General features: G+C 37.9%; 3 protein-coding genes across 4 annotated transcripts; 1 reads left to right on the forward strand and 2 right to left on the reverse strand.

Annotated features, from left to right (window-relative positions):
• Positions 1–94: 94 nt before the first annotated feature.
• Positions 95–10,807, reverse strand: LOC130727408 (probable boron transporter 7). Its single transcript, XM_057578534.1, has 13 exons — positions 10,463–10,807; positions 10,281–10,363; positions 9,952–10,144; positions 9,448–9,586; positions 9,202–9,367; positions 8,760–8,926; positions 8,379–8,552; positions 8,182–8,277; positions 7,970–8,086; positions 7,585–7,892; positions 1,153–1,432; positions 907–1,059; positions 95–563 (listed from the first exon to the last, which is right to left on the reverse strand). Exons 1-13 carry the CDS (start codon positions 10,555–10,557, stop codon positions 534–536), a joined length of 2,001 nt encoding a protein of 666 aa, XP_057434517.1. The 5' UTR covers positions 10,558–10,807; the 3' UTR covers positions 95–533.
• Positions 10,808–11,621: 814 nt separating this feature from the next.
• LOC130727410 (probable 1-deoxy-D-xylulose-5-phosphate synthase, chloroplastic) lies at positions 11,622–18,485 on the reverse strand. Of its 2 annotated transcripts, XM_057578535.1 has the most exons (11): positions 18,322–18,485; positions 17,989–18,193; positions 17,203–17,328; positions 16,937–17,101; positions 16,645–16,795; positions 16,135–16,403; positions 15,255–15,537; positions 14,416–14,708; positions 12,938–13,216; positions 12,449–12,733; positions 11,622–12,029 (listed from the first exon to the last, which is right to left on the reverse strand). In XM_057578535.1, exons 2-11 carry the CDS (start codon positions 18,139–18,141, stop codon positions 11,877–11,879), a joined length of 2,157 nt encoding a protein of 718 aa, XP_057434518.1. In that variant the 5' UTR covers positions 18,142–18,193; positions 18,322–18,485; the 3' UTR covers positions 11,622–11,876. The 2 variants fall into 2 exon arrangements, with proteins under 2 accessions (XP_057434518.1, XP_057434519.1); XM_057578536.1 differs by lacking the exon at positions 17,203–17,328.
• A 3,916-nt stretch (positions 18,486–22,401) lies between these two features.
• LOC130727413 (EG45-like domain containing protein) lies at positions 22,402–24,728 on the forward strand. Its single transcript, XM_057578540.1, has 4 exons — positions 22,402–22,559; positions 23,581–23,700; positions 23,794–24,094; positions 24,421–24,728. Exons 1-4 carry the CDS (start codon positions 22,430–22,432, stop codon positions 24,425–24,427), a joined length of 558 nt encoding a protein of 185 aa, XP_057434523.1. The 5' UTR covers positions 22,402–22,429; the 3' UTR covers positions 24,428–24,728.
• Positions 24,729–27,096: the final 2,368 nt, after the last annotated feature.

The raw sequence follows: 27,096 nt of genomic DNA on the forward strand, positions 1-27,096 counted from the left end.
CAAGTGGTAGGAGCTGGGGGACATATAGGTTGGATAGTGAGAGGTCCAGGGATCGATTCCTGACGGGTGCGATTTATCTTTCCGATGTACCAAAAAAAATTAACAAAAAAAATTGAAGAAATGCACTACTGTCTGACATTCATCTATATTCTAACTTCAAAAATAGTATGATGTGTTTTCTGTTATCTAGTTTCCTTGCTCGTCCCTCTTTCTTTTTTTCATCTCATATTATCATCGTATAATTTTTTCCTTCCATCCTAACCTGATTGTTTTTCTTATGAACTTTCTATTCAACTAAGGAAGGAATTGACCCTTGATCTCAATATTCTAATGCAATTTTCCTAATAAGACCATTTCAAAATGCAGATGAACCATTTGTACTTTCTTTTCTTCTCTTTCACTCCTTTGCTCCATAGATGATCATTATCTGACTACACAAGAATCTTGAACATTCCTGTCCAGAGGAAAATACTCTCATATGTTGCCCTTTCAGCATCCTGAAAAACAGTGGCTGCAGAGAGATTTTCATTTCATCACGTTCGGGAAGCATCTTCAGGGGAAACCTGTCCAAGTCCATGAAACTAGCATTATAAAAACCAATGATAGATATCTTGTAAGTTGAAACCTTATAGGATTCTATGAGTAAACCTGTCCAAATGATAAAAATTCATTTGGCATTGACTGTTTTTAAAAAAAACTGTTCTTATTTACGGTTTTTAAAACTGAAATCCCAAAACATTTCAAAGATGTTCCCTGTTTTAGGTTTTTGTTTTCAAGTCACATACTTTTAATCTTTGTAAAGCATCTCGTTTAATTTTTTTTTTTTTGAAAAACAGATTTTGAACATTATTTGTAGAATGAGTTTTGAAATTCAGAAAACTGAGAAATGAATCTAAGAAGTCTTACTTGAAAGTTTCTGTCTTCCCCGGCGCCGCCGCCACGGTGTTTACGGTGGAAGCTTATAGTTCTAAGTTTCAACTCTCCCCTGTTGGTTGTCATCTCATCTAATATCTCAGCATCATAGTCATCTTCGCTTTCACCACCATCACTATCCTTCTCCTGATCAAACATTATCAGGTCCCAAGTTAGAAAGCTTGCAGAAAAAGGTACAAAAGACATAATTTGCCATAACAAGAATTGAATAAATTGTACCAAAAGTGGCACAGTATGGTCACCATGTGGAGCACCAATTGCTTCCTCGTACTCAGAAGCATCTAGTTCCTGAAGATGGCTATGTATGAACAGCCTTGGAAGTAATCTTTCTCTTAAAATGATGAGAAGGAAGAACGGTAGCGGAAACAGTATTCCACCTACAGGTATCCATGTCACACCGAAACAGATCAGAAAATATGCTAACTGTAAGCCTGTAAATGCAGCAATGGTCTTGAATGGTAGTTTCTCCACAAATGAGGCATGAGAACCTTCCAAAATTCTGCCCAAACAGACAATACAATACATAGTTAGCTTCTTATAGCATATGCAAATGGCATTTGGACACAACAACTGAAAAATGAAATAGTTTGCCATTTCATAATTTGTTTTTCTCGAAGACATTGCACCCATAGTGAAAAAATAACTTCAAATTTGCATCCTATTCTATAGTATTATCATGTCTACTTATTGGGAATGAAGTATTTTCATCATGAAGGAAAGAGAAGTTTGGAAGCCATGATTAATCTCTCAATTTCAAAACCATTATGCTTATGTATTTGTGTTTGGATGAACGTTGTCAAATTTGGTTTCAGATAGAATTGATTTTGGTAAATTGATTATTGTAAAACTGAGTTGAAGTGAATTGAAAGTCAACTGATTCATGTCTGGATACGTTGATGGGAAAAGTGATTTCTACAAGGCTGTTAGATTTTGTAGTTATTTTTCTCTCTTCTAGCTATAAACCTAGGTAAACATGATAGCCTAGTAGTATTCATGACCTAGTAGGTACTAATGACTTAGTGTCTCTATGTATTGGTAAATGCAAATTTTATTGTTACATGTTTCTGGATTGGGAGACCTTTCATATGGTCCATCGGTCTCTCTATAGAAGCTTGTAACTGCTCAATGAGCTTGTAATATCCTTTCTTCGTTTGTAAGTCTGTTGCCTGCATTTTCTGGTTTTTTTTTCCTCTGTACTCCATTTTTCGAACAAGGGCAATATGTTGAAATCTAGTTATTAAACTCTACAATTAATTATGTCCACCACATAAACTACTCTCGAGCTTCGCCGCAGAATTGATCTTGGGAATAAAACCTATTCTTTAAGGCGATTGACAAATAGTTAAATAACCGCCTAGACATGATTTTTGTCAATGAGAATAGATTCTTAGGCTCCCAGACATGGAACCAAACACACAATAAGGTTACACTTGAAAGTAGGAGAAACTGTATTATTATTTCTTAATCAGAGAATACAAAGGGTAATTACATTATATAGAAGAAGACTAATCCTAAATAAGGAAATAACTAATTATGTACACAATCTCCTAATAAGAGAATAAATCTCCTAATACTGAATATAATATTCTAATAATAATTCTTATATTAATTCCTTATTTACAACACCCCCCCTCAAGCTGGTGAATGGATATCTATCATTCCCAGCTTGCAAGTAAGCTCTCTAAACCGCTCCAAGGGAAGTCCTTTGGTGAGCACATCAGCCAACTGAAGTCCTGAGGGGACGTACTGTGTAGATATAAGACCACTATCCAATTTCTCTTTGATGAAGTGTCGGTCTATCTCTATGTGCTTTGTTCTGTCGTGTTGGACTGGATTGTGCGCAATACTAATGGCAGACTTATTATCACAGAAGAGTCTCATGGGAGCTTCATACTTTATTTTTAAATCATCTAGTATGATCTTCATCCACAACAATTCACAAACTCCTTGAGCCATGGCTCTGAACTCTGCCTCTGCGCTTGATCTGGCAACTACATTCTGCTTCTTGCTCCTCCATGTAACTAAATTTCCACCCAAGAACATACAATATCCAGTAGTGGATCTCCTGTCAACAATTGACCCTGCATAATCTGCATCAGTATAAACCTCCATAGACAATTGCTCACTCTTCTTGAACAACAGACCCCTCCCTGGACTGGCCTTCAGATACTGCAAGATTCTATCCACAGCCTGTAAGTGTCTCTCCTGTGGGTCATGCATAAATTGACTGACAACACTAACAGGATAAGCTATGTCAGGTCTAGTGTGAGATAGATAAATGAGCTTCCCCACAAGTCTCTGATATTGAGCCTTATCAACCCTAAGGTCCTCCTCACTACTTCCAATCTTGTGGTTTTGCTCTATCGGCACTCCCATGGGCTTACAACCCAATTTTCCAGTCTCTTTGAGAAGATCAAGGACATACTTTCTTTGAGATATGAAAATCCCTTGCTTCGAGTATGCCACCTCCATACCTAGGAAATATTTCAGCTTTCCAAGGTCCTTCATTTCAAATTGGGCTGCCAACTCTTTCCTCAGATTCTGCTTCTCAAGTTCATCATTACCTGCAATGATCATATCGTCTACATAGACTAACAAAAGAGTGAGTTTACCATTTCGAGTATGTTTGATAAAGAGGGTATGATCACCTTGGCTTTGTTTATAACCCAGAGACACCATAGCATTAGTGAATCTCCCAAACCAAGCTCGGGGTGACTGTTTGAGCCCATATAAAGCCTTCTTCAGTTTGCACACCCTATTTCTTCCTGAAGTAGGGTCATACCCTGGTGGAATCTCCATATACACCTCTTCCTCCAAATCTCCATGCAAGACAGCATTTTTAACATCAAACTGTTGCAACTCCCAATCAAAGTGAGCTGCTAAGGAAAGAATGATCCTTACGGTGTTCATTTTTGCTACCGGAGCAAATGTCTCATCATAATCAATTCCATAGGTCTGGGTGTATCCCTTTGCAACTAGCCTCGCCTTATACCTGTCAAGTGTGCCATCAGATCGGTACTTCACGGTATATATCCACTTGCAACCTACTGTCCTCATGTCATTTGGCTTCTCAACAATCTCCCAAGTGCCATTTTTGTCCAGTGCATGCATCTCTTCATTCATGGCTTGAATCCAGTTCTTATCTTTTAAAGCTTCTTGTACTGATGTAGGGACTCTAATAGAGTCAATAGCTGAAATAAAACTCTGATGCTGCACAGAAAGATTTTGAGTAGACACAAATTGGGATATAGGGTACTTGGCTCAAGAACGTTTTCCTTTTCGTAAGGCAATAGGTAAGTCATCAAGGTTATGCTCATAGGAATTACTAGGCTCAGGGTTCGGAACACTTACCTCAAGATCAGATGGTTGGTCTTGTTGTTGGATCAGGACGGGTTTTACTTTCCGCTGGTACTTTATCCTGAACCTGTCAACATTATTTTGATCCGGTACTAGTTCAGGACCATTTTCATCATTCTGATCTGGTACTAACTCAGGACCATTGTCATCATTCTGATTTGGTACTTGTTCAGGACCATTGTCATCATCATCACTGTCCTCAGTGATAGGAATGGAGGAAGGCATCAAGGGCTCCTGTAGAAGAGGAATAACAGACAATTCTGGAGACTCAGCTTCCTGAGTATTCCCCCCCTGAAGCTGAGGATTGGGATAAAAAGACTCTGATTCTTGAAAAGTAACATCCATGGATATATAGACACGACGACTAGGAGGATGATAACACTTGTATCCCTTTTTATCTGAGGCATATCCTATAAAGATGCACTTAATAGCCCGAGGATCTAACTTACCCCGATGATGACCATGAACATGAACAAAGGCGGAACAGCCAAATACACGACTTTGAAGCCCTGACTTAATGGGCACTGACGGAAAGAAGCTAGTCATAACCTGCACAGGACTAACATTAGATAAAACCCTAGAAGGTAACCTATTAATTAAATAAGCAGCCGTTAAGACAGCTTCCCCCCAATAAAACTTAGGAACATTCATTTGAAAGAGTAACGCTCGAGTGATTTCAAGAAGATGACGATTTTTCCTTTCAGCAACCCCATTTTGTTGTGGGGTGTCAACACAAGTCAACTCATGAACAACACCATTTTTTGTAAGAAATTCAGAAAAATTCTTGTTAACATACTCTTTCCCATTGTCTGACCTTAACCTCTTAATAGGTTTCCCAAACTGTGTTCTAATCATGTGGAAAAAGTTAACAAATAATTGAAACACCTCAGACTTATCTTTCATAAGAAAAACCCATGTAATCCGAGTACAATCATCAATAAAAGTAACAAACCATTTTGCACCAGAAACATTAGAAATGGACGAAGGTCCCCACACATCAGAGTGAACAAGATCAAAAGGTTGAGCACATTTATTATTACTAGGAAGAAAAGTTGAACGATGATGCTTAGAAAACTGACAAACATCACAATGAAAAGATTCGACTGACACTTTTGAAAATAAATGGGGAAACATGGTCCTAAGAATACTAAAAGGGGGATGCCCAAGACGCTTGTGTCGCAACCATATTTGAGAAGTATTCCAGGACTCTGAACTCGTCTGATGACACTTGCTTTCCTCGTGCTGCAGACAGTATAACCCGTCCTGTTCCTTAGCAATCCCAATTATCTGTCCCGTGGCAAGATCCTGAAAAACACCATGAGAGTGGAAAAAGGTTACTGCACAGTTCAAGTCTCGAGTGAGTTTATGGATGGACAAAAGATTGTTAGAAAGCTTTGGGACATGAAGCACACGCTTTAAGGGAAGAGATGGACTAAGGTGAATGTTACCACATCCCGTAATCTGGTTTTGGGATCCATTAGCAACAGTGATATAATGTTTTCCAGGGTAAGTGGAATAAGAAGATAAATGTGAGGGGTGAGGTGTCATATGATCTGTAGCACCAGAGTCAATAATCCAGTCATTTTCAGTACTCAAAGCATTAAGAGATAAGAAGGTAGAACTCTTACCAGTCATTGTGAGAGTACAAGAACCAGAGGGCTTACTCAATGAGTCCATAAAAGCTCTCAGACGCTCCAATTCTGCTTTGCTAAGGCTAGGAACATCTTCTGCCGGTGGTACAGGTGGGACTTCACCATCATTCTCCATGTCAGAAGCTGTGTGATTTGCACGCCTCTGCGGAGCACCTTTGGACTTGCTCATACGTGCAAGGACGTTTTCCCTTCCATAAAGTTTGAAACAGTACTCTTTGGTGTGACCAGACCTCTTACAGTAAGTGCAACGATCATCACGGTTGAAGCGATCGTCACCGTTAAAGCGATCATCACGGTTGGGGCGATCATCACGGTTAGGGCGTCCGAAAGAGGTGGATCCTTTTATGGGACCCTTTCCAGAGGCTAAGGCTGAACCATCAACTGATTTGTCTTCCACCATCACTGTCCTCCGAGTTTCTTCACCACGAACTATAGAGAACACCTCTGAGAGAGAGGGGAGTTGCTCTTTACCCAAAATTTGGACCCGAATCGGATCAAATTCAGAGTTAAGCCCAGAGAGAAACTTAAAGATTCGCGCTTTTTCAATAAACTTATTCAATGTTATGGAGTCAGAATCACACTTCATCTTCAGATTTTGATACTGATCTAATTCAATCCAGAGACCATTCAAGGTCCCATAGTAATCTGTCACAGAGAGAGTTCCTTGCTTAGAATTGAAAACTTTATTTTCCAATTCATAACAAGCTGAGAGATCTTGTTTCTTAGAGTATGCTTGTGCCAGATTATTCCAAATCTCTTTGGCAGTAGGGAAAAACATATAATTCCGGCTAATTTCCGGAATCATAGAGTACCAAAACCAGGTCATAATAAGAGAATTCTCTTCACGCCATGTGTCATATTGTGGATCAGTTTCAGCTGGGGCTGTTTCTTCAATATAACTGATTTTCTTGCGACTTATGAGAGTGTGACGGACGAGCTCGGACCATTGGAGGTAGTTGCGCCCATCCAAGCGAAAGGAACCTTGTAATACCGGGAGATCTTTGTGGGTCAAAGGTGGAAGAGAGACCCCTTTCACTCCAGAAGTGAGTTTCTCCTTAGGTATGGGAATCTCGTCTCCAGACATACTGAGAGATGTTACTGTAGAAGGGAAATAAGAGGAAAATAACAGAAACAGAGAAGATTGCACTCTCCTTGAATGGAAGAACCAAAGGCTTCTTAAGAAAAAACACCAACAAAGTGAGGAAACGACCCTCGGAAACAGGACCAGAAGGCACGGGGAACCCTCTCTGTGCAATCGCAATCGCAGTCAGGAACAGAGGTTGGCAGGCCGGTGATGAAGAGCACAGGCCTCCAAACAGTATAAGCCAACAATGGCAAAACAGAAAACGTTACCAGATAAAAGGGCCGTAATAAGACGGCTAGGGTTTTTTTTTTCCGCAGAAGCAGAACTCCCAAGATCGGGAGCTCTGATACCAACTTGAAAGTAGGAGAAACTGTATTATTATTTCTTAATCAGAGAATACAAAGGGTAATTACATTATATAGAAGAAGACTAATCCTAAATAAGGAAATAACTAATTATGTACACAATCTCCTAATAAGAGAATAAATCTCCTAATACTGAATATAATATTCTAATAATAATTCTTATATTAATTCCTTATTTACAACAGTTACTTACTTGTAACGCCGGCTTGGGGTGATGAAGAGGAGCAATATCCTCTCCCAGAACTGATTCCCTGGGAGACTATCAATTGCCATATAAGCAAAATATCCCCATAGAACCGAGGTAGGTATCATTTTGATAACAGAGATGGATAGCATTGATACGCCAACCAAAAGGGATTGCATTAAGTTAGTCACTCTTTGCTCATTAACCCTAACAGGAATATATTCATCTATGTTTTTCACAACATCAAGATTGTCCTTTGCACCATCCTTGCTATCAGGCTTCATAACAGCTTTCTTCAAAGTCTCCATTTCTTTAACCTGTACCAATTTCAAAACTTATGCTGCATTAATTTTGAACATGCCTGCATATACAAAGACACACCAACAATACTTACGGTAGGTGCTGCATCCATTTCTATAAACACAGCTTGTATCTTTCCATACAATTCAGACCTGGTCCTTTGTAGCCTAACACATTCCTTGGCGCTTTTCACCACCCTCTTTCGCATTAACTGCAAGTTGATGAAGATGTACAAGGATCTAATTAGAGTTGATATTAATCTAATAAAGAGGAATCTAGAATCTTGGTAAAGAAGATTATGCTAACCCGCCTCCTAAGAACTGCCAAACTCTTTGTATGCATAGGGGACTGTGGAAGGACTCCATTTGAAGGGGGAAGGCCAAGTAGACCACAAATCAACGTCTAAAGACCACCGATATATATTAATGTCAGGAAACTTTATCAAAGGGGAATAGCATAAAGCCAAGTTCTATTAATCCAGATTTTAGAGACAAATATAATACCATTATTCCAAGCAGGAAAATATCATAATGGTAGGCAGAAGGCTTTTGAAGGTTAAATTCTTTCTGCTGAGCCATCTTGGAAGCTACGCTATGATCAAAAAAGTATAAACCTGCTATCATCAGAGCTGGGATAATTGCCGCCAATATATACACAAAGGGCACCTTCCCCATATCCTGCAATTTTTAGTCACTGTTAGATGGATGTTAGAACTTGCCTAAGTTAAAGTAATCACAAATCTAAAAGCATGGAGAAAATCTAACAAGTACAAAAACTATGCACTTTGCTAGGTATCCTAAGAAAACTAAGAGACTAATTCAGTTTCACAAGAATGCACTTTAGATGGAAAAAGTTGTACCAAGTGTATAACAACAATGCAATACCTTTACTACTGTCCAGTGATACAGAGATGCAGGTTCCCAGGGAAGTGGACATAACAGCCTTCTAGGAACACCCTCTGGAAGTCTGTCTGGTGGCATATAAGATACTGCAGTCCAGAATACTACCATTAATGGAGCCCCATAATCTGCAACAAATCCTCGAAGCCACCCTGCATTGAATGCAAGAATAAAGATCACATAAATCAAGTCCTAACTGTGCCTATGCTATGCTTGCATAGCTGGTCCTAAGTCAGGGAAAAGGAGAAAAGTTGTGTTAGGCCTTCAGCAGCCAACGTAAAACTGGCCAATATCTTTAATATGGATTATTAGTGATCCATAGAGCCAACCTCACTTAGTGGGATAAGGTTATTGTTATAAGTTGTATTAACCAAAAAAGATTTTGCTTAAGGTCTAATCTGGTACATGTTTGGATGGAATCATTTACCTGTTCCGTATCTCCATGTTCTTGCTTTTCTGCTTTTAAGGGCCGTGACAAGTAGTCCATAAGCAAAAATGATTGCTAGCAATCCATTCGTGTACCGCCATTGGAATCGAAATTGCTTTGCTGAAGGATCTTCATTCTCGGGTGTTCTAAACTCGGCAATCAGTCCCTATGGTTCAAAAAATTGTCAACTTTGATCCCTACAGTGCCAAATTCAAAATCTATTTTTCTATGAAGAGGAAGAAGCACCTTTATAGCCTCTTGAAAGAAAAGAACAGTGATTAGCATGCCAAATAATTCAGATGCTACTCTTGTAAACCTAGAGATAATTGTGCAAGCATTAAAAATTGCAAGCAGAACTAACAAGAGCGCTGTCCAAATACAAACCCTGCAACACAGATGAACATGAAAGTTAGACAGTTTGTAATGTGATTCAATATTTGTTAAGTTTCACATTGCTTGTCATCCACAGAAGCACTTCTAGTATTCTCTAACGAGTTTTTTGTCATGAGAACATGTTTGAGTGAAAATCTTAGAAGCACTTCAGGCTGGCAAAATGACGTTGAGTCCAAAACAAGAATACCAAGTCTTTTAGTTAACATGAAAATGATTGTAAATGTTTCTAAATGTAAACCGCATCACTTTCAACTTACTTTGATTATAATCAATTCTATCCAAAATTACTTATTCAACAAAATATGCAGTAAGGAAATGGGAAAACCAGAAACAAAATTATAATGTTAAATGTCGTACCAACCAGCCCAAGCGAGAAAGAGCTTAGCACCTAGTTGTGGAGTGTTTTTGCAGAAATTGAATAAATATGTATACATTATAACAGTTGGTTCAGCAACTCCTAAAATCAACAAAGGCTGGCCACCAAATATTGAGTGGATAATTCCACAAATGGCTGTAGATGCCAATGTTTCCACTGTGCTTAAGCTTCCATCTGTAAAAGCATGCAGGATAGAGAAACTTGCTTATAGAATGAACATTGAACTTACTAGAAACAAGGCATCCGGCTGCAAAAGCCTCAATATAAGTATGATTTGAGGGGGTTGATAAAAGAAAGGTAAGGTTTATACCTGTTTCCCTACTAAGTTGCTCTCCAAAAGCAATAACAGGTAGAGCAGAAGCAAAGAATATGTAGAAAGTTGGAGCCAATATGCTGCATCAGCATGGCATTCATTAATCAGAGAATCATGAATCAACAACAACATGAGTTACATGATGCAATGTGTTGACAGATACGAAATGAATTACCTACCTAAGGCCAGAACTGGCTGCAAAAGACCAATCATGTTTATAGTATTGGCTTCTTCCTTTGAGATCTTGAATCATTCCCTGAAATGGCGTTCCCATGGCTGAAATGGAAAAGCATGCATGCAGCAGGGTAGTGCAGTGGAGAAGAAAGGAGGGTCCCCGGAGAATCCAGAGGGAGGGTGGAGGAGCCCTTTCCAGAGATAGGGAGAGAGAAGGGTTCGAGTGGCAATGCAATGCATGCAAAAATTAGAAACATTGAAAGGCAATTCCGATTTATGAGCCCCAAACATGGGACATCTATTCATTAATTTCAACTTCCTAGCATTTCGGATTGGTCTCTGGTTTGGCTAAAGTGAATGTCATGTTACTTAAAAGGGTACCAAGAACCAACATATATATATGGTGTTTATTTATATATTCTCACTCTAAGGATTAAGGTCGTCAGTATGTGGCTGCAAGACTTGGCAAGAAAATTCGGGTGGCCTGTATACTTGGCCGGAAAGATTATCAACAGTCACAACTGTCAGTCATGACCGTCGGTCAACATACCCTCAAACAAACGTGGCTATCTCCATCAACCGTCTCATTAATGTCGGCGTCTATTTTACCGGCGATTTAAAACCTTTGGTATGTTGAAACTTCTATATCGATTAAAGCGTAGGCTCCTATAAAACTATATTGTGATTATCATTAGTATTGTTCATGACCCAATCCGACATGATAGAGAATAAAGCACATCAAGATAAACCTACATTGTATCAAGTAGAAATTAGATAATAATCTTGTATTTACAGATTTCGTCTCTTCGGAACTTCAATTAGCCGACATGTTTACCAAAGGACTTCGCATAGAGAAATTTCAATGTTTTACTTGCAAGCTGGGAATGATAGATATGCATTCACCAGCTTAAGGAGAAGTTTTATAATATTATGATATAATCATGAGATATTGTTATAATATCATGATAATATTGCGAGAGATTTATTTCCTTATTTATGTGATTTGTATACTTGTAATTAGGAGACTTGTATAGATTTTTTTTAATTATTTGCTTAATTAGGAGAGCCTGAATCTATATATTGAAACCACCTATTGTAATTTGTGATGAGAAATAAAATGATATTTCAAACTCTGTTGGTATATCACATCCCAAGACCAAGTAATGCATTCTCTATGGACTGGCATCATATATCTTTATTTGTTAGCTTGTCAAAGTTAATATTAGCTTTTTCCTTTCTATTTGACATCAGTGCTGTACAATTAAAATAGCATTCATGATCTCTTTTTCACCAGACTTGTAAAGGAGAACTACACAACATTATAAATAGAAAGAGACCGGTAAACCTAACTGCCCTTTGCATTCTTGATTCTCCTATGCAACTATCCAACTTTCTGGAAAAGAACATGAAGCGTGTAAGTCAGAAGCACATAAACTGGAGAGCTTCACGGGTACGGCCGAGCAAACTCAACGCGGTTGCAGCAATGTGATGTCCAGTCAACCCTGCTTGGTCAAGCTGCTCATTTGGAGATGCATGCTCAATGTATCTGTCTGGTAAGACAATTGGTCGCCACTGGAAGAGTTGATCCACAAAATATGAAACAGAATATCAGAAACTTTGACCAAATGCAAAATTCAGTCATACTTTGCTGCGCAAGATATGTAAGGGCTATGTATACTTAAAAATGCACCAAACACTATACATGAATTTGCCAAATGACCTTCGAAATTAAAATAAACAATTTGTTGTATGATACTTAACTTGCTATTACACACTAAGGGGCCACCTATCAATCATGTTGCCTATAAAAAAAAAGCTATACATTCCCACCAAGAAATTCAGAGAGGTATACAAATGAAAGAAATTCAGTTATCTTTAATCTGATATTTTTAAGCCAGTTATAAATAGAAGCCAATAACACGTTCCTAGGCCCAAATATACTAAAAACCATAAAACAAATATAATCATTTCACCTAGCTTACTCGAATTACCTTGATTCCTCTATCAAGCAGTCCATCCAGTGCAATAAACTGAGCAACATGGGAACCAAATCCCCCTACGGAACCTTCCTCAACAGTAATTAGAAAAGAATGGTGTTTACAAAGATGCCTCAGAAGCTTGATGTCAAGGGGCTTGCAGAACCTTGCGTCAGCAACAGTCACCTCAACACCAAGCTTTGCAAGAAGTGAGTGAGCCTTCAGACAGTTCTGAACCATTGATCCATATCCCAGTAAAGCAACATCTTTACCTTCAGCAAGAATTCTTCCTTTTCCAATCTGTATATGAATACATACAACCGCTCCAAATTTAAAGGAGGACAATATGCTATATAATACTTTGATAAAATTTAGGGGAAGGTAAAAATGAATGGCACTTCCCTAGATTAGTTCACCCTTTTAAAGCAATGTGTAATGTGTTTCAACAAAACCCACAATACAGCCAAAAAAAGAAGAAAAAAAAAAACTATATCACCCAATTACCTTAATGGGGATTCCATTGGGTATAGTGTAGTCTTCCCCAACCAAGACACCCCTAGGATACCGAAAGCATACGGGCCGATCATTGATTTGAGCAGCAGTAGCCACCATGTGCATGAGTTCAACCTCATCAGATGGCGCCATGACTATCATGTTTGGCAAGCATGACATGAAGGTTATGTCAAATGCCCCACAATGGAGGGGACCATCAGAACCAACCACTCCCGCACTTGTAATGACAAAACGCACTGGAATTTTCTGTTGATCAACATCATGAACCACCTATACGGACATGTAACAATTAACATGTTAAAAACTGTAATTACTAGTATAAAATCATTATATAATGTGTAGTGTACAAGCTATCCATTCTGCATACAAGTAGAAAGGCCATTGGGGAAATTTTTCTACTGAGAAAGGCCCCTTTGGAAGAGCTTATTTGAGCTTATCTGATAGTATAAGCTCTTATGCCGGTGTTTGGGAGAGCTTATGCAAACAGCTTATGGTAGGCCATAAGCTGTTTTGAGCTTATTTTCATAAGCTACTCAGGATAGCTTATGAAAAAGAGCTCATGCTTATATATAGCTCATTTTCGATTTATTGCAATAAATATTTTAAAATAGCTTATGAATAAGTGCTTATGTCATAAGCGCTTATGACCATAAGCGCTTAATTAAGCTGTGTTTCCAAACGGGGCCTTTGTCTATTCCAATACATTTTGTTGGATTTACAAAAAAAAATTATCAGTCAGATCAGGTTGTTTTAATCACAATGCCACCTATCCACGCACAATTGCAAATTAAAAATACACATAATAATATGATATCTATTTTCTCAGGTTACATAGTTTTGCTAATGCTGTCAGAGATCCTCGAGTACCAAACTCTGATAGAATTAGATACTAGGCCAACTAATGGACCTAGATTATGGGAGGGAGGATCTTAACATATCAATGTATTAGGCAGTTTGTTTGTGAATGAGATGGCAATCAGCTTAGAGGTTGCTTGGGTTATGTGGCAGCTGTTAACTAGTTAGGATATTCTGGAAATAGGATCTGTTTTGGGAGAGTTCTAACCTCTCAAATGCTAGAGAATTGTATACAGTTTCTTACTTTTCAATAAAGAATTCTTTCTTCTTCTCCATTTCTGGTCCAGTTCTATAAAACTCCCTGAAGGTTCATAAAGTAAAATCCCCTTCAATCCTTACAACTTGGCAGCGCATGCACCAGATATGCAGTACTGTTACTACTTTCATTTTTTTCTATCTCTCTATTCATAATATAACAATAATAGTATTGCTGCAATGCTTCTTACTGTTTAACATGTTTCCAGATGTATCTTTTACCCTTGATTCCTTTTTTTCAGAAATTATTTAATTAAATAATTTATATGAACTAAAAATATTCCATTTTTCAAGAAATTCTGATTTTCTGTGAACAGGTAGTGGTTATCATGTTAGTTTAAGCTGAAATTGGGTCAGACCTGGTCATAGGCTCTTTGTAGGAAGGAAGAAGGTATAATGCAAAATGGCTTCAATCCACCACATGACAAACCAGAAGCAAATGTCACAGCATGTTGCTCAGCCATTCCCACATCAAAAAATCTATCTGGAAATTTTTCTCGAAACAGTTCAAGTGATGGCTCCATCAACATTCCTGCATGAACAACCACAATATCTTTGTCTTTCTCTGCTTCTGCAACCAAAGTCTCCACAAAGCAATCACCATACGCTTGAGGGCGAACATCATGGTTTAAAAAATCAGTTTCAACAGAATCTGAAAAATTACATAGGAAACAAATAAATGTTTGGTTACATATCATTTAAATTTTTTAAGGCATTTGTACTACACCTAGATGAAATGTTAATTGTATCCACCTGAACCTAGATAAGAAGCCAAATAAATGCAGTGCTGCTTCAGCTCAGATTAAGAAAAGGCCAAAAGGCTTGAAAAGCATATTAAAAGGATTTAATCAAATTTTAGTTTTTCACAGAACCCAATGGAGTCCTTTTATCCATGAAGCAAACTCTACCTAGTAAGATGAGACTTGGTTGTTTTATGGAGCATCGTGTCCTTTATAAGTTATCATAATGTTATTGCATAGGGTCTATATTTAAGCTAATCAATAATGAAGGGATTCATTTCACTTTCTGAAAGGCTTAAGCATCTGAAATAAACTCAAATGGGAAAGAGAGAGAAAGAGGAAAACCCAAGAAAAACGAAACTAGAGTGTAAGATCAGTATAGGCAAGATAAGCAATCACACAAGAAGATATGACATGGAATGGAGCATATGCAATACAATTGCGATAGAAATTAGTACCATTCTGATGCCTGTCCGTTATATCACTTTTCTGATTGTTTTCTACTCCCTGATTTTTATCGGTTATCACATGAACTAACACAGGACCCATTGAATCCAGGGATGCTACTTCTTGCAACACACATACTAGATCTTCCATATTGTGTCCATCCACTGGTCCAATGTAGTACAATCCAAGCTCTTCAAAAAGAGTAGCACCTAGTGGACCCATCATACCACGGGCATATTCATCAACTTTAGCTGCCCATTCATGCATACCCCTACCAATTCGTTTAGTAACACCCTGTGATAAAGCAGACGAATTACCAATCACTTAAACATAATGTGAATATGAAGCATAGGGCATGAAGATATGAAAATTGGGGTCTTAAAGAAGGACTATCTTTGTTACTTATTAGACGCATCACTTATGTTGAATGAGAAGGTAACATGGAAACACTAAGAGTAAAAATGCACATACGCACAAGCGTTTGGGAGGGGGAGATTTGCACTTCTATTTATCTTTCTCAATGCACACAGAAAGATCTCAGTTGTCACAATAAATTAAAACGTAAAGTGATGAGTATTTTTGGCAGGCCACAAATTATACATAACAGTCCATGTACTAATCCATTTTGAATTATAAGTCATTTAGCATGCCAATTTTTTTCTTTTTGAAAAATAAAGTATTTATATTATCCACAAGAAGCCCCTGAGGACAGAACCCCCATGGAAGGAGCGAAAGCGAAGATTACACCAACAAAATGAGGCTAATCAACAACATGAATGGCGTGGCATTGTCATATGGACCATGCGGCTGCATGTCAGCAACAAATGCTGAAGACGAATTTATAGCTTTCTAGCATTATTTCTCTACACAGGAGGGGAAATAGAAACATACCTTAGCAGCTTCTCTAAATCTTCGGAAAGATTTACTGGACTGGAGCCTGCTTAGGGTACTAGACAGGGCACTGACAGAAGTTGTTGGGCCCTCATCGATTTTGGGGAGTAAAGAGTGACGGCTGTCATTCAAAATCACCACCAGATTTGAGTCCAAACATCCTGCATTGCTCATTGCCTCATACACCTGACCAGCCATCGTAGTCCAATTGCTGATAACTGCAACTATTCGCTCTCGCCTCCCTTTAATATCCCGTGCCACTGCCATGCCTGAAATAGAATACACCAAATATGAGTTTGAGATAATTTGAAACTTCACCTGTAGGAATTTTATTAATTCATCTAAGAAGTAAAACGTGAAGTGGCCCTATTTACAGCAGAAAAAATATAATTTATCAACCTACCTACAATACATACACTCATACAGCAAATGACAAAAAAATAAAATATGAACCTGAATGATGTAATAAGAAACTAATATTATCAAAACGGGAAAGGATTTATAAACTACCAAGTCCAGCAGAAATACTGTTGCACCCATGACCTGAACCAAATGCATCATATTCACTCTCAGATCGGGATGTAAAACCAGAAAGACCATTCTTTTGTCTCATTGTCTTCATAAGTGATCGCCTTCCTGTAAGAATCTTATGTGCATATGTCTGCACACAAATAATGAATAGTTTACATTAACCAAAATAGGTCAATCATTGATTCACATTCAACTTTCCACCCCAAAGGAGAGGGGAAATTTAAAATACGAAAGACGCCCTTGCATTTTTGTTTATCACTTAAAATCTTACTTGATCCCCAACATCCCACAATATCTTGTCTACTGGAGCATGAAAAACATGATGCATTGCAACCGTCAGCTCCGCTACTGCCATACTTGCTTTCGGTGATATTTGTGTATCTGACATAAGAGAAGATAGGTCCATACGGATTTCAGCAGCTAGTTGTTTCAGTTCCTGCAAGCACAAATATTTAGGTATTTAGATGCTTTGTGATTGCAAGTATATGTGATGTAAAAGCAAAATGAAGAAAGAATGGTTACAAGCTTACAACCAACCTTAAGAGAAAGGTTCTTCAAGCAAAGAGGATTTTCAACCGTGTCAAGAATAGGTGTCGGAACTTCGTCCCATTCCCAGTCAAAATCATCAATATCAGACCGTGCACATACTCTATCAATGAATTCCTACATCCCAAAACCTATTAGATACCGACCAGTCATCCGGTAATTAATTATATCAACTAGGGATGTAGGTAAACAACATCACAAAACTGAGATTTGATGTCTTATCATTTCAAAATGTTCCTCAATTCTAATATCACAGCAGCCTCAAACTCCAAAATGATTTGACATCATAGCTGCTATTCAATTTCAATCTATACCTTCTAACTTGTTTACCTATAGGCATTATTTTCTTCAACCCTGAAAACCATGTGGACAAAGACACCGAAATTCAACCCAAAACAAATGGGGTTACCCTTTTGGCCTTTCATTTGAGACAATGAGGGTCGAATGAAGCATTTAGGGCAACATCAAACAATGTTAGCCACTCTTTACCTATTGAATTCTCAAGCTATTTAGTTCAGCACCAGATAAAACCACCCATGTAATCCCAATTAAATCTAACTATAAAGTATAAAATTTAACTAGTGTCCCTTTCTCAAGCCTTTGGAATCTAACTATAAGTAAGATATAGAAAGTATAGGGCATTGAAAATTTCCATTGCTAATTAAACTAATGTCCCATTTGTGTCTAACACCACATTAAGCCATCCATTACATACATAGCATTGATTGAAACTTCCCAGACTAGTGAAAACCCCATGAAATAAGATAATTAAGGTACCTCAGAAGCAGAACGGGGGCACAAGGCAATTCTTGAAAGGTCAAGATGAACAGGGAAGTGTGAGGTGGTGAAGTCGACTCTGCGAGAAAGAGCACCACCGTGAGAGTGCAAAGGGATTCCCAAAGGGTATCTAGCAGGAACAGCACCCATCATCACTGAGAATCGAAACAAAGTGAAAATCTTCAATGTTCACACCACCTCACACCTGCTTCACATGAATCAAGAAAATCAAATTTTGATATGATGGGGTGATTTGGAAAACGATGGAAATCAGAAAAACGAAGCAAGAGACAAAGGAAAAGCGATTTGCACAGAATCTAAACCACGACTCACCCATAGCGGTTTCATTGGACATATGTGCCTCGTTACACGACAAAACAAAACAAACTATCCTTCATTTCATAGTTTTTTTATTAAATTATCCAAAAATTGTTATCTGTGTGTCTTGATCATGGGTTTCTCCTCAACCTGGGTGCCAAATTTAATCCTTCCCTTTGGTCAATGGCAAAGTTCTTTTTCTTTTTTTAAGAAATTTTATAGAGTTGTTTGATTAGAGTTAAAAGTTGAGTAAACAGCCATTTTGGTCCTTGATTGTGTTCACTTATGATGGATTAGTCCTCATACTTTAGAAATGGTATTTTTTCGTCCCTGAATTTGTCGCCGTCGGTCAAGTTAGTCCTTGATTGAGTTTTCCGTTGGTCCCTTAAACGGAAAAGTCCAAATGTCACCATTTTGCCACATGGCTTGACACGTGATCAATGACTCATATTGTAAGCTTAGTCAATTTAGTCCCCTTAAAAAATAAAAAAAAATAAAAACTCTAAAATTTGAATTAATAAATTCACAACTTCTTCATCACCTTCATTCACAACATCTTCATCATAATAACCATTCAGTAATGAAATTCTAAACAAATCAATAACAAACCAAGAACACATGACCAAGAACAGTGCAACAATTTGAAAACCAATAAAAATGTGAAAAATCAAGCAAAAGCTAGTGTGCATAACAATAAGATCATTGATAGAAATTAATGAAATTAGAAGCTAACAATCACAGTGGAAGAAGAACAGTGTGCCGACGTAAAATTTAATGAAAATTAAAAGCTAAGAATGTGAATCTATGAGGAATGAAACACATACAACAGATGATAGAAGATTAATTTTTCCAAAAACAAATCATTTTTAACAAATTCAAACCCAGCCCATTCAGATCGAAGCACCCATATCCAGCCACCCCCAACAACCTAGTGGTAGAAGAACAGAAAAAGGTGGAAAAGAAGAAGGGGAAAGAGACCAATGTTGTGGGCGTGTATGAGAACTGTGGTGGTGAAAGGTAGTGAGAGGAATCACCGTCGTCGTCGAGGGGAGAAAAGGGCTAACTTGGTGCCGTTTTTGTCGACGGCATCCAAGGAGGAGTACATCGCCGCCGTCGCTGGAAGAGTACAACGACGCCATCGCTGAAAGGAGTAAACCCGTTTGGAACCGTGCCCATCGCTGAGAATAGAGCGACCTTGGCTCCGTTTGGAACCGCAGAGGAGAGGACACTGCTGGTGCCGCTCAACCTCTTCAATAAACCCACCGTCGCAATCGGGGCAAGCCACCGTGTCCTGTCTCCACACCCTCATAAACTGACTGTACCTGTAGCACCAATACGAAGATGTCCCAGAAGACATCATCTAGATCACAAAAGATTGAAACTTTACCCAGACCCAGAATTCAAATTATCCAAAATTTACACCCATATTCTCTTACAATGACTACATATATGCACAATTGCATACTTTTTTTGTGTGAAGTAAGTTATAATGTAAAGAAATAAGGTGGCTATGCGTCTCCTCAATTTCAATCTCAATCTCTCGTCACTGGATCCATGGATGGGGGTGGCCATGTATTATGGAGTTGGGATTTAGGTTAGGGGTGGGTTTTTTATTTCTGGGTTAGGGTGGGTTTGGCTTTTTAAATTTATGGGTTTGGGTTTTTTAAGATTTAGAATTATAGAAGATGAAGAATAAGAAGATGGAGAATGAACATTTGGGGATTTAGTGTTTGTTTTTTTGGAAATGATGAAAATAAGGTGAGATTGAGGATGAAGATGAAGATGAGGTTGAAGATGATGAATTGATGATTAAGTGATTTTTTGTAATTTGAATTAATAAATTCAGATTTTTTATTTTTATTTTCTGGGGGACTAAATTGACATAATAAAATGTGAGTCATTGATGATGTGTCAAGCCAATGTGGCAAAAATGGTGATATTTGGACTTTTCCGTCTGAGGGACCAACGGAAAACTCAATCAAGGACTAATTTGACCGACGACGATAAATTCAAGGACGAAAAAAGACTATTTCCAAAGTATGATGACTGATTCATCATAAGTGAACACAATCAAGGACCAAAATGGTTGTTTACTCGTTAAAAGTTAGAGAAGTGAGTCATAACCATGATTAATGTTGAAAAAAAGTGAGTGCTATGTGATCCATGGACTCTGCCTTTCATAAGGCTGGGTTTGGGTTTCGAGTTTGTTTGAGGTTGAGTTTAGGGGTGTAAATATATCAAGCTAAGTCAGGCTTTGTGTGGTCTAAGCTTGATCTGTATTATGTTTTCGTGGTCGTGGCCAAAGTCTGGCTTGTATTCATTTAACAATGCAAATTTAAAGGTCTGATCTAACCTATTATAAAGTCTGGCTTGGCCTACAAGCATACTTAAAAGTCTATTTAACAGACAATTTCACAGCGGAAGGTATAAATTTCACACTTCCGCACTTATGTTAGCGGGAGCCTGTAATTTGTTTCACTACCGCATGTTTAAGTGCGGACTAACCAGTTACGTCGGGAAGTCGCGAAATCGCCATGAAAGCTAAAAAAAGCTCGGAAAAAAGTAAAAACTTACATGGGTAAGCTTCTATTCTTGACTTGAGATCACCCAAAAGAAGTTGGGAGTGGAGGATTAAGAGGAGGGTGAGGAGGAGGGTGAGGAGGAAGAAGGAGATGGTGTGTGGGAAGTAAAAATAAAATATTACCTTTTTATGTTTTTTTACTAAGGGCAATATTGGAATTTTTTAAAAAGGAGATGGCGGACTTAGTAAAACAGGGAGGCGCAAATAGTCACTGCCTTATTTATAGTATTGATAAAAATATTGGATAAATAAGTCGGTCTATCAAGTCAAATAGGCTTTAATGATAGCTTATGCCCGGCCTTTTTAATTAATTAAACCTTTTATAAAGCCTAAGCTCAACCTTTTTAATAAACAAATCAAGTCAGGCCAAGTCTCTGATGAGCCAAGCCACAAGTCCTTGTTGAGCTGCCTGACTTATTTCCACTCCTAGATGAGTTGTTAGTCGTGATGCATCTTAGATACAAAGATCAAGGAGGATTATTCGTTTTGTCTATCACGCTATGGATCAAACTCGTGGCGGGGAGCTTACATATTGTGCCAAGTTGTTGAGCGTCGTGTGCATTCCTCAGGAAAAGGGTTGTTGACTTTAGAAGAAGTGTGGCCAGATGTAAAACACGCAAGTTATCTTTGTTTGAGAACGACATAATGGACCTAAAATCTTCATTACAATTTATGGTTGGTGGGCCAGAACGCGTAGTTATCGATGTGCCAACAGTGTTATCACAATCGGTATTCGACTGCGAAGTATGACCATGAGTATTTTTGTATATATTAAACTCAAAATTGGGTGTTTGGTTTTTATGCGAGCCTCCCAGGAGGGGATCCTTTCAACGCCGAAAGTTTGGCTTTGAAGGTAGGGCTTCAGTTGTTATGGAAGCGGGGCTTGAAGAAGGTTATTTGTGCGTCCGACAGTAGGGACTTGGTGAATATTGCTTTGAAAGGTGGCATACATGGCTTCCATATCCTTGCTAACAAGCTGCAATAGATCCATCTCTTGCTGTGTAGGAATTGGGATATTTGTTTGATGCATTGTTCTCGTGAGACGAATGATCCGGGAGATTGTTTTGCTAAGGAGGGCTCAAGGTTGCAGTGTGGAGTTACTGAGCTGAATGAACCCCCAGTAGTGCCTTAGTTTTTTGCAGTCCTTTTCCTATGTACCAAAAAACTAATTAAATATATAATTGACTTTTTTTTAAACTAAATATATAATTGACTTGAAACTTATATATATTAAATTAATACTAACCATATATAAATCATCTATATCTATATTAATATTTATGGGCAATGTCTGATTCCTATTATTTGAGTCAAAATTCTGTAATCCTTATAGTATTTAAATAATATGAAATTGACCAAATTAATTTCTATTTATGATATAATTATAAATTAAACATTTTATATCATTGTGAAATGTGAAAGTAACTTAATTCTATTAAAAATATTATTATCCCCTTCAAAATAACTTGCACGTACAAGAGAACATCAATTATGTATTGATGTCCCTTTTAACAATACCTTCTACGGCATGATTAGTCCAAGATGCTGAACAACAAAGTTTGCTTTTTAGGCTCTGAGTTACTCCTCTTCCCCTATTATTTAAACCCCTCATTGTCTCTCAAGTTTCACTCCCTACAATTTCATAGAGCTAGCTGCAATCTGAATCCATCAGGTACGTCCATGCATATATTTTGTCACTTCAACTTGTGAATTTTTTCTTGTCGATTCTCTTTATCTTATCTGAAATCAATATTCCTCTCATCAATTTATTTATTTATTTTCTTAATCCCAACAAACTTTGATAAAATCCATAGTTTATTTCGATGTTTACGGTTCGTATTCAATGTAAGTTTGGAGTACATTTTCTAAGTTTTGCAGTACCATTTTGGACTCTTATCATATCATAACCTCAACAGACCAAGATGAGAATCTTTGATACAATATTATGCATCTGGTCACCCAGATTTTTAGATTAAATTTGATTTATACAAAAAAAATTAATTTACACAGTTTTTTTATATATTATTCCATTCTTTTTAATATCCTTCTTCTGTTTGACCCCAAGTGTGGACATGAACACATGGCTGGCATGTTTGCATCTCCCAACTCCTAACCGCCAACGACGGTGGCCGGCAGCCTAGACCCACAATTTAGACTCTGCCCGACTGCCCGTGTATATTTGTTAATAAATGAAATAAAAACGTTTTTATTAAATGAAAATTAACCACTTTTCTATTCTTATCATTGATTGATATATCATGGCCATATATATTTTGATTGTACCTTGACTAACAGACTCAAAATGCTCCAATTTGGAGGCGGCTACTTCTCAAGTCACGATCAGGAGTTTCATTGGAAATGAATTTTTAGTTTTTACCCCAAATTTTTATTTTTTACATTTAATCTTTTTATAAATGACCATCATAATTAACACCTTAAAATGAAATACTAGTATTAGTATACTACTATATTGATTTTCAGGAAGAAAAAAAATGACATGTGCTTCCCTCTAGGCCTCATCCTAGAAATGAATACTACAAATGCAGCGGCGCTAGGTGTTCGGCGTTGACTTTGGTGCTCTATTCTATGCTATAACTATAAGATCATGTTCATAAATTATATTTAATTTTTAAGCAATTCAGCCTCACGTCACGCCTCTTGAATTCATCAAATCATTAACTTGCACTTTGCAGCAATGTCCAAGCTTCATCTTTCTTCATTCCTCTCATGTCTCATCCTCCTTCCAACACTGTTCTTCCCTTACTCTCTTTGTGATGTTGGTACTGCAGCCCGATACAAAGCTCCTTATTTACGTAAGTAATCGATTTTTTTTTCTTCAAAATCAATTCTGACACTCAGAAACTACTCAGACAATTTAATCTATGTAATTCTGTTTTTTGTTGCAGCGACGGCGTGTTTCGGTAAAGATGCATCGGAGTTCCCGTCCAACAACATGTTTGGTTCGGCAGGGGAAGGTATATGGGACAATGGCGCGGCCTGCGGGAGGCAGTATCAGGTGAGGTGCATCAGTGCTGCTGCTCCGAGGACGTGCGTTCCTGGGCAGAGCATTCAGATTAAGATTGTTGATCGGGCACAATCCTCTGTTTCTAGGCCTTCTGCCAAGGACACTTCCATGGTACTCTCCACCACCGCGTTCCAGGCCATCGCGAATGCTTCAGCATCGTTGATTAACATTGAATTCCAGCAGTAAGTGCTAATTCATTAGAAACTCTTCTACGATTAATTCTAGAATCATAATCAATTTTCTGTAAGATGCTTTTGTGAGTAGTTTATGAGTTTCATAATTGATGCGATAAGTAGTTAACTATTTAGACATGGTCACCTTAATAGTTTACCTTTTTTTTCTAATAATTTAGTCGTTGGTTTTGTTTTGGTGAGCTAATTAACTATTGCCTACATATCAAGGTTAGTTGTTGAAAAATCAAATGTTGAATCAATAGCGTGCATGACATTCATTACCTATAAAAAATTAAGTGCTAAAACTTATTTTGTTTATGACTTTGTATTTGCAGGGTTTGAAAATGTGAATTAGCTCTAAGATAGCATTGTGCAAATTAAAGGGAGGGAGGAGCCTGGCGTGTATGTGAAGATTAAGTTCTGTGATGATTAATTGTTGCATATGCATACAATATGTGGATGAATTTGCTTCAGTTTTGGTTAAAATGAGTGTTTTTTGTTCTTTAAATGGATGGACAACTCTCTTCTTCTCGGGGCTTAATTACCTGCATTCTTTCTCAATTGTATTTGATTAATTATATATGTGGAGATTGTTGTAACTATTTATGTAGAAGGAAATAGAAAGGTGTTTTTGTTTTGTGTCTGTTCGGGTTTCTTTTGGAGCTTGCGCTGCTACTCCTCTTAGGGAGTTATCCTCCTCCATTAAGGAAGCTCTCTCCTTCTTGCTTAGGTGTTTGTCCTACAAAATGTGAATATCTACCACATTAGGTTTCTTTACCACGTTTATTTGGTCTGTTTGTTCCTTTTCTTCTTGCCTACCACAACGTACTGACGTCGCGCCTCCTTCCATCTTCCTCTTCCCTCCAACACATCGTTGTTGCATCCACCCGTTCTGCCACCATTACCGTTACACCTCCGTGGTGGTTCTGCCTTCGTTCCACCTCCACCATCGTTCCGCCTACGCCATTGTGCCTCCTCCATCGCCTCATTAATTTGCGACCTCCCCCACCACACGACCACCACCATCTTCCTCTTCCCTCTATGCTTCTCTATCGTGGTTGGATAGGATTTGGAGACCATCGTCTATGACGGTAACTTCATCTCCACAAGCCTCCTCTCATCGAGACATTTGGTCTTCTGCTTGTCTTAGTCCCCTATTTAGAGGTATTGTGCACCTTTGTTGTTAATGGCCTTATAGCAGGGATGATATTCTGCAGATCCGGCAAAGTTGAGAAGAAGTGACATAATTTTTTTTTTGCCAGGGTCTAAAATTTATAATACAATGTACAATACAATGTACAGCAGAATATTTATATCACATATTCTGCAAATGATATACAATATATGTCGATCACCTATAAAATTTTCAGTAACTTGTATAAGTTGTAAGGACTAAAAACATATTAAACCAGTTAAAATACAATAAATGTTGAATCACCTAGAAAGATGGTTTGTAGTTAAAATGACTTGATTTTAGTTATTGACTATCATGAAAATTGTTATTGACCTTTATTACCGAAGGTTGAGCAAGTCATGGACATTGTTATTGATCCCCCTTATTAATTAGCTTGTGCGGCTATTGGGGAGAATAATATGGGGCCTGCTATTGGCCTAAAAAGATGGATGTTACGTTTGACCTGCTTTTTACATGCTCATACTATCTATTTAATCTTGGGTCATCAATTTCAATCTTTACACTACATGCATAACATCACACTTTCTTTCTATTCTTCACCTTTTTTTTTCACATTACATACATCTTAACACAGATGGATTGTAAAACGACGCTAGTCCTCATTTCAAAGCATAGGGAATTAGGAATTGTGTTTGGTGATATTGGCACATCTCCACTTTACACTATGTTTGGGGTCTCTCTCTTCTCTATCTCTCTTCTCTTTAAATCTACTCTATTTCTCACCTATTTCTCTCTACTCAACTTCTCTCTCTTCTCTATCTCTCTCTTCTCTACCAAACAGAGTGTATATGTTATCTAGCACCTTCACTGAGAAAATAGAGAACACTGATGATATTCTTGGAATTCTTTCTCTCTCACATCATCTACACCATTGTGCTCATACCCATGCTCAAGTATGTGTTCGTCGTGTTATGGGCTAATGACAACGGCAATGGTACACGGTCTAAAATTTAAACATTTTCTTTAGGCTTAATACATCAGAAGACCCCTGAATTTGTAAAGGGAATCAGTTCCAGGGCCTAGAAAATTTTCGCATCAAATTGGGTCCCTAAGAATTTTTTTTTAATTCAATTAAGGCCAAATGCTGTCAAACCTCAATTTTGTCCTAGTCATCAATTACACGTGGCTTTTATAATTATTTTTTAATTAAAAAATTATAATACTTTATTTTTTTAATTCCAACTCATTTATTTGAGCAGAAAAAAATAAAAAACTTAATAAAATCCCTAATCTAATAACCCTTAACTAAATAATAACCTAATCTAATAATAACAAATTCCTAATCTAATAATAACAATTCAGCCCCAAATTGAACCCTCCTAAGTGATCTTCAGCCCCAATTTCAACCACATCAGGTAAAAGACAGCTTCATAGCCACAACAAGATGTGCAATTACCAGTGCAGAGAAGCACTATCATTTGCAGAGAAGCTAGTACAATGGAAGAAGATAGAACCACCATCAAAGAAATTAAAACCACAAAAATCCATTTCCTTCAAACCCAAGCCTTCAATCACAACCATTGCATAGCTAACTGGACCCAGAACCTCAAGCTCCTAAATCAAAACAACACGCACTTCCCCTATCATTGAATCTTCAAGCAAACAAATCTCCCTAAATCAAAACCAGAAAGAGACGAAGAAGAAAGAAACCACTTCTCAATCACCACAAAGCCAACCATGTTCCAATCAAACCCAAGCTAACCTGACCTTCCCTTCTGCCGTCCTCCTCTTCCACGCGTCGTCCCTCTTCACCGTTGCAACCACCGCACTACCGTGAGCCTTGCCATCTCGCCGCGCCGTCGAGACCTCCTTCGCA

The sequence above is a fragment of the Lotus japonicus genome, chromosome 1, assembly GCF_012489685.1.
Source record: "Lotus japonicus ecotype B-129 chromosome 1, LjGifu_v1.2".
Classification (NCBI taxonomy): domain Eukaryota; kingdom Viridiplantae; phylum Streptophyta; class Magnoliopsida; order Fabales; family Fabaceae; genus Lotus; species Lotus japonicus.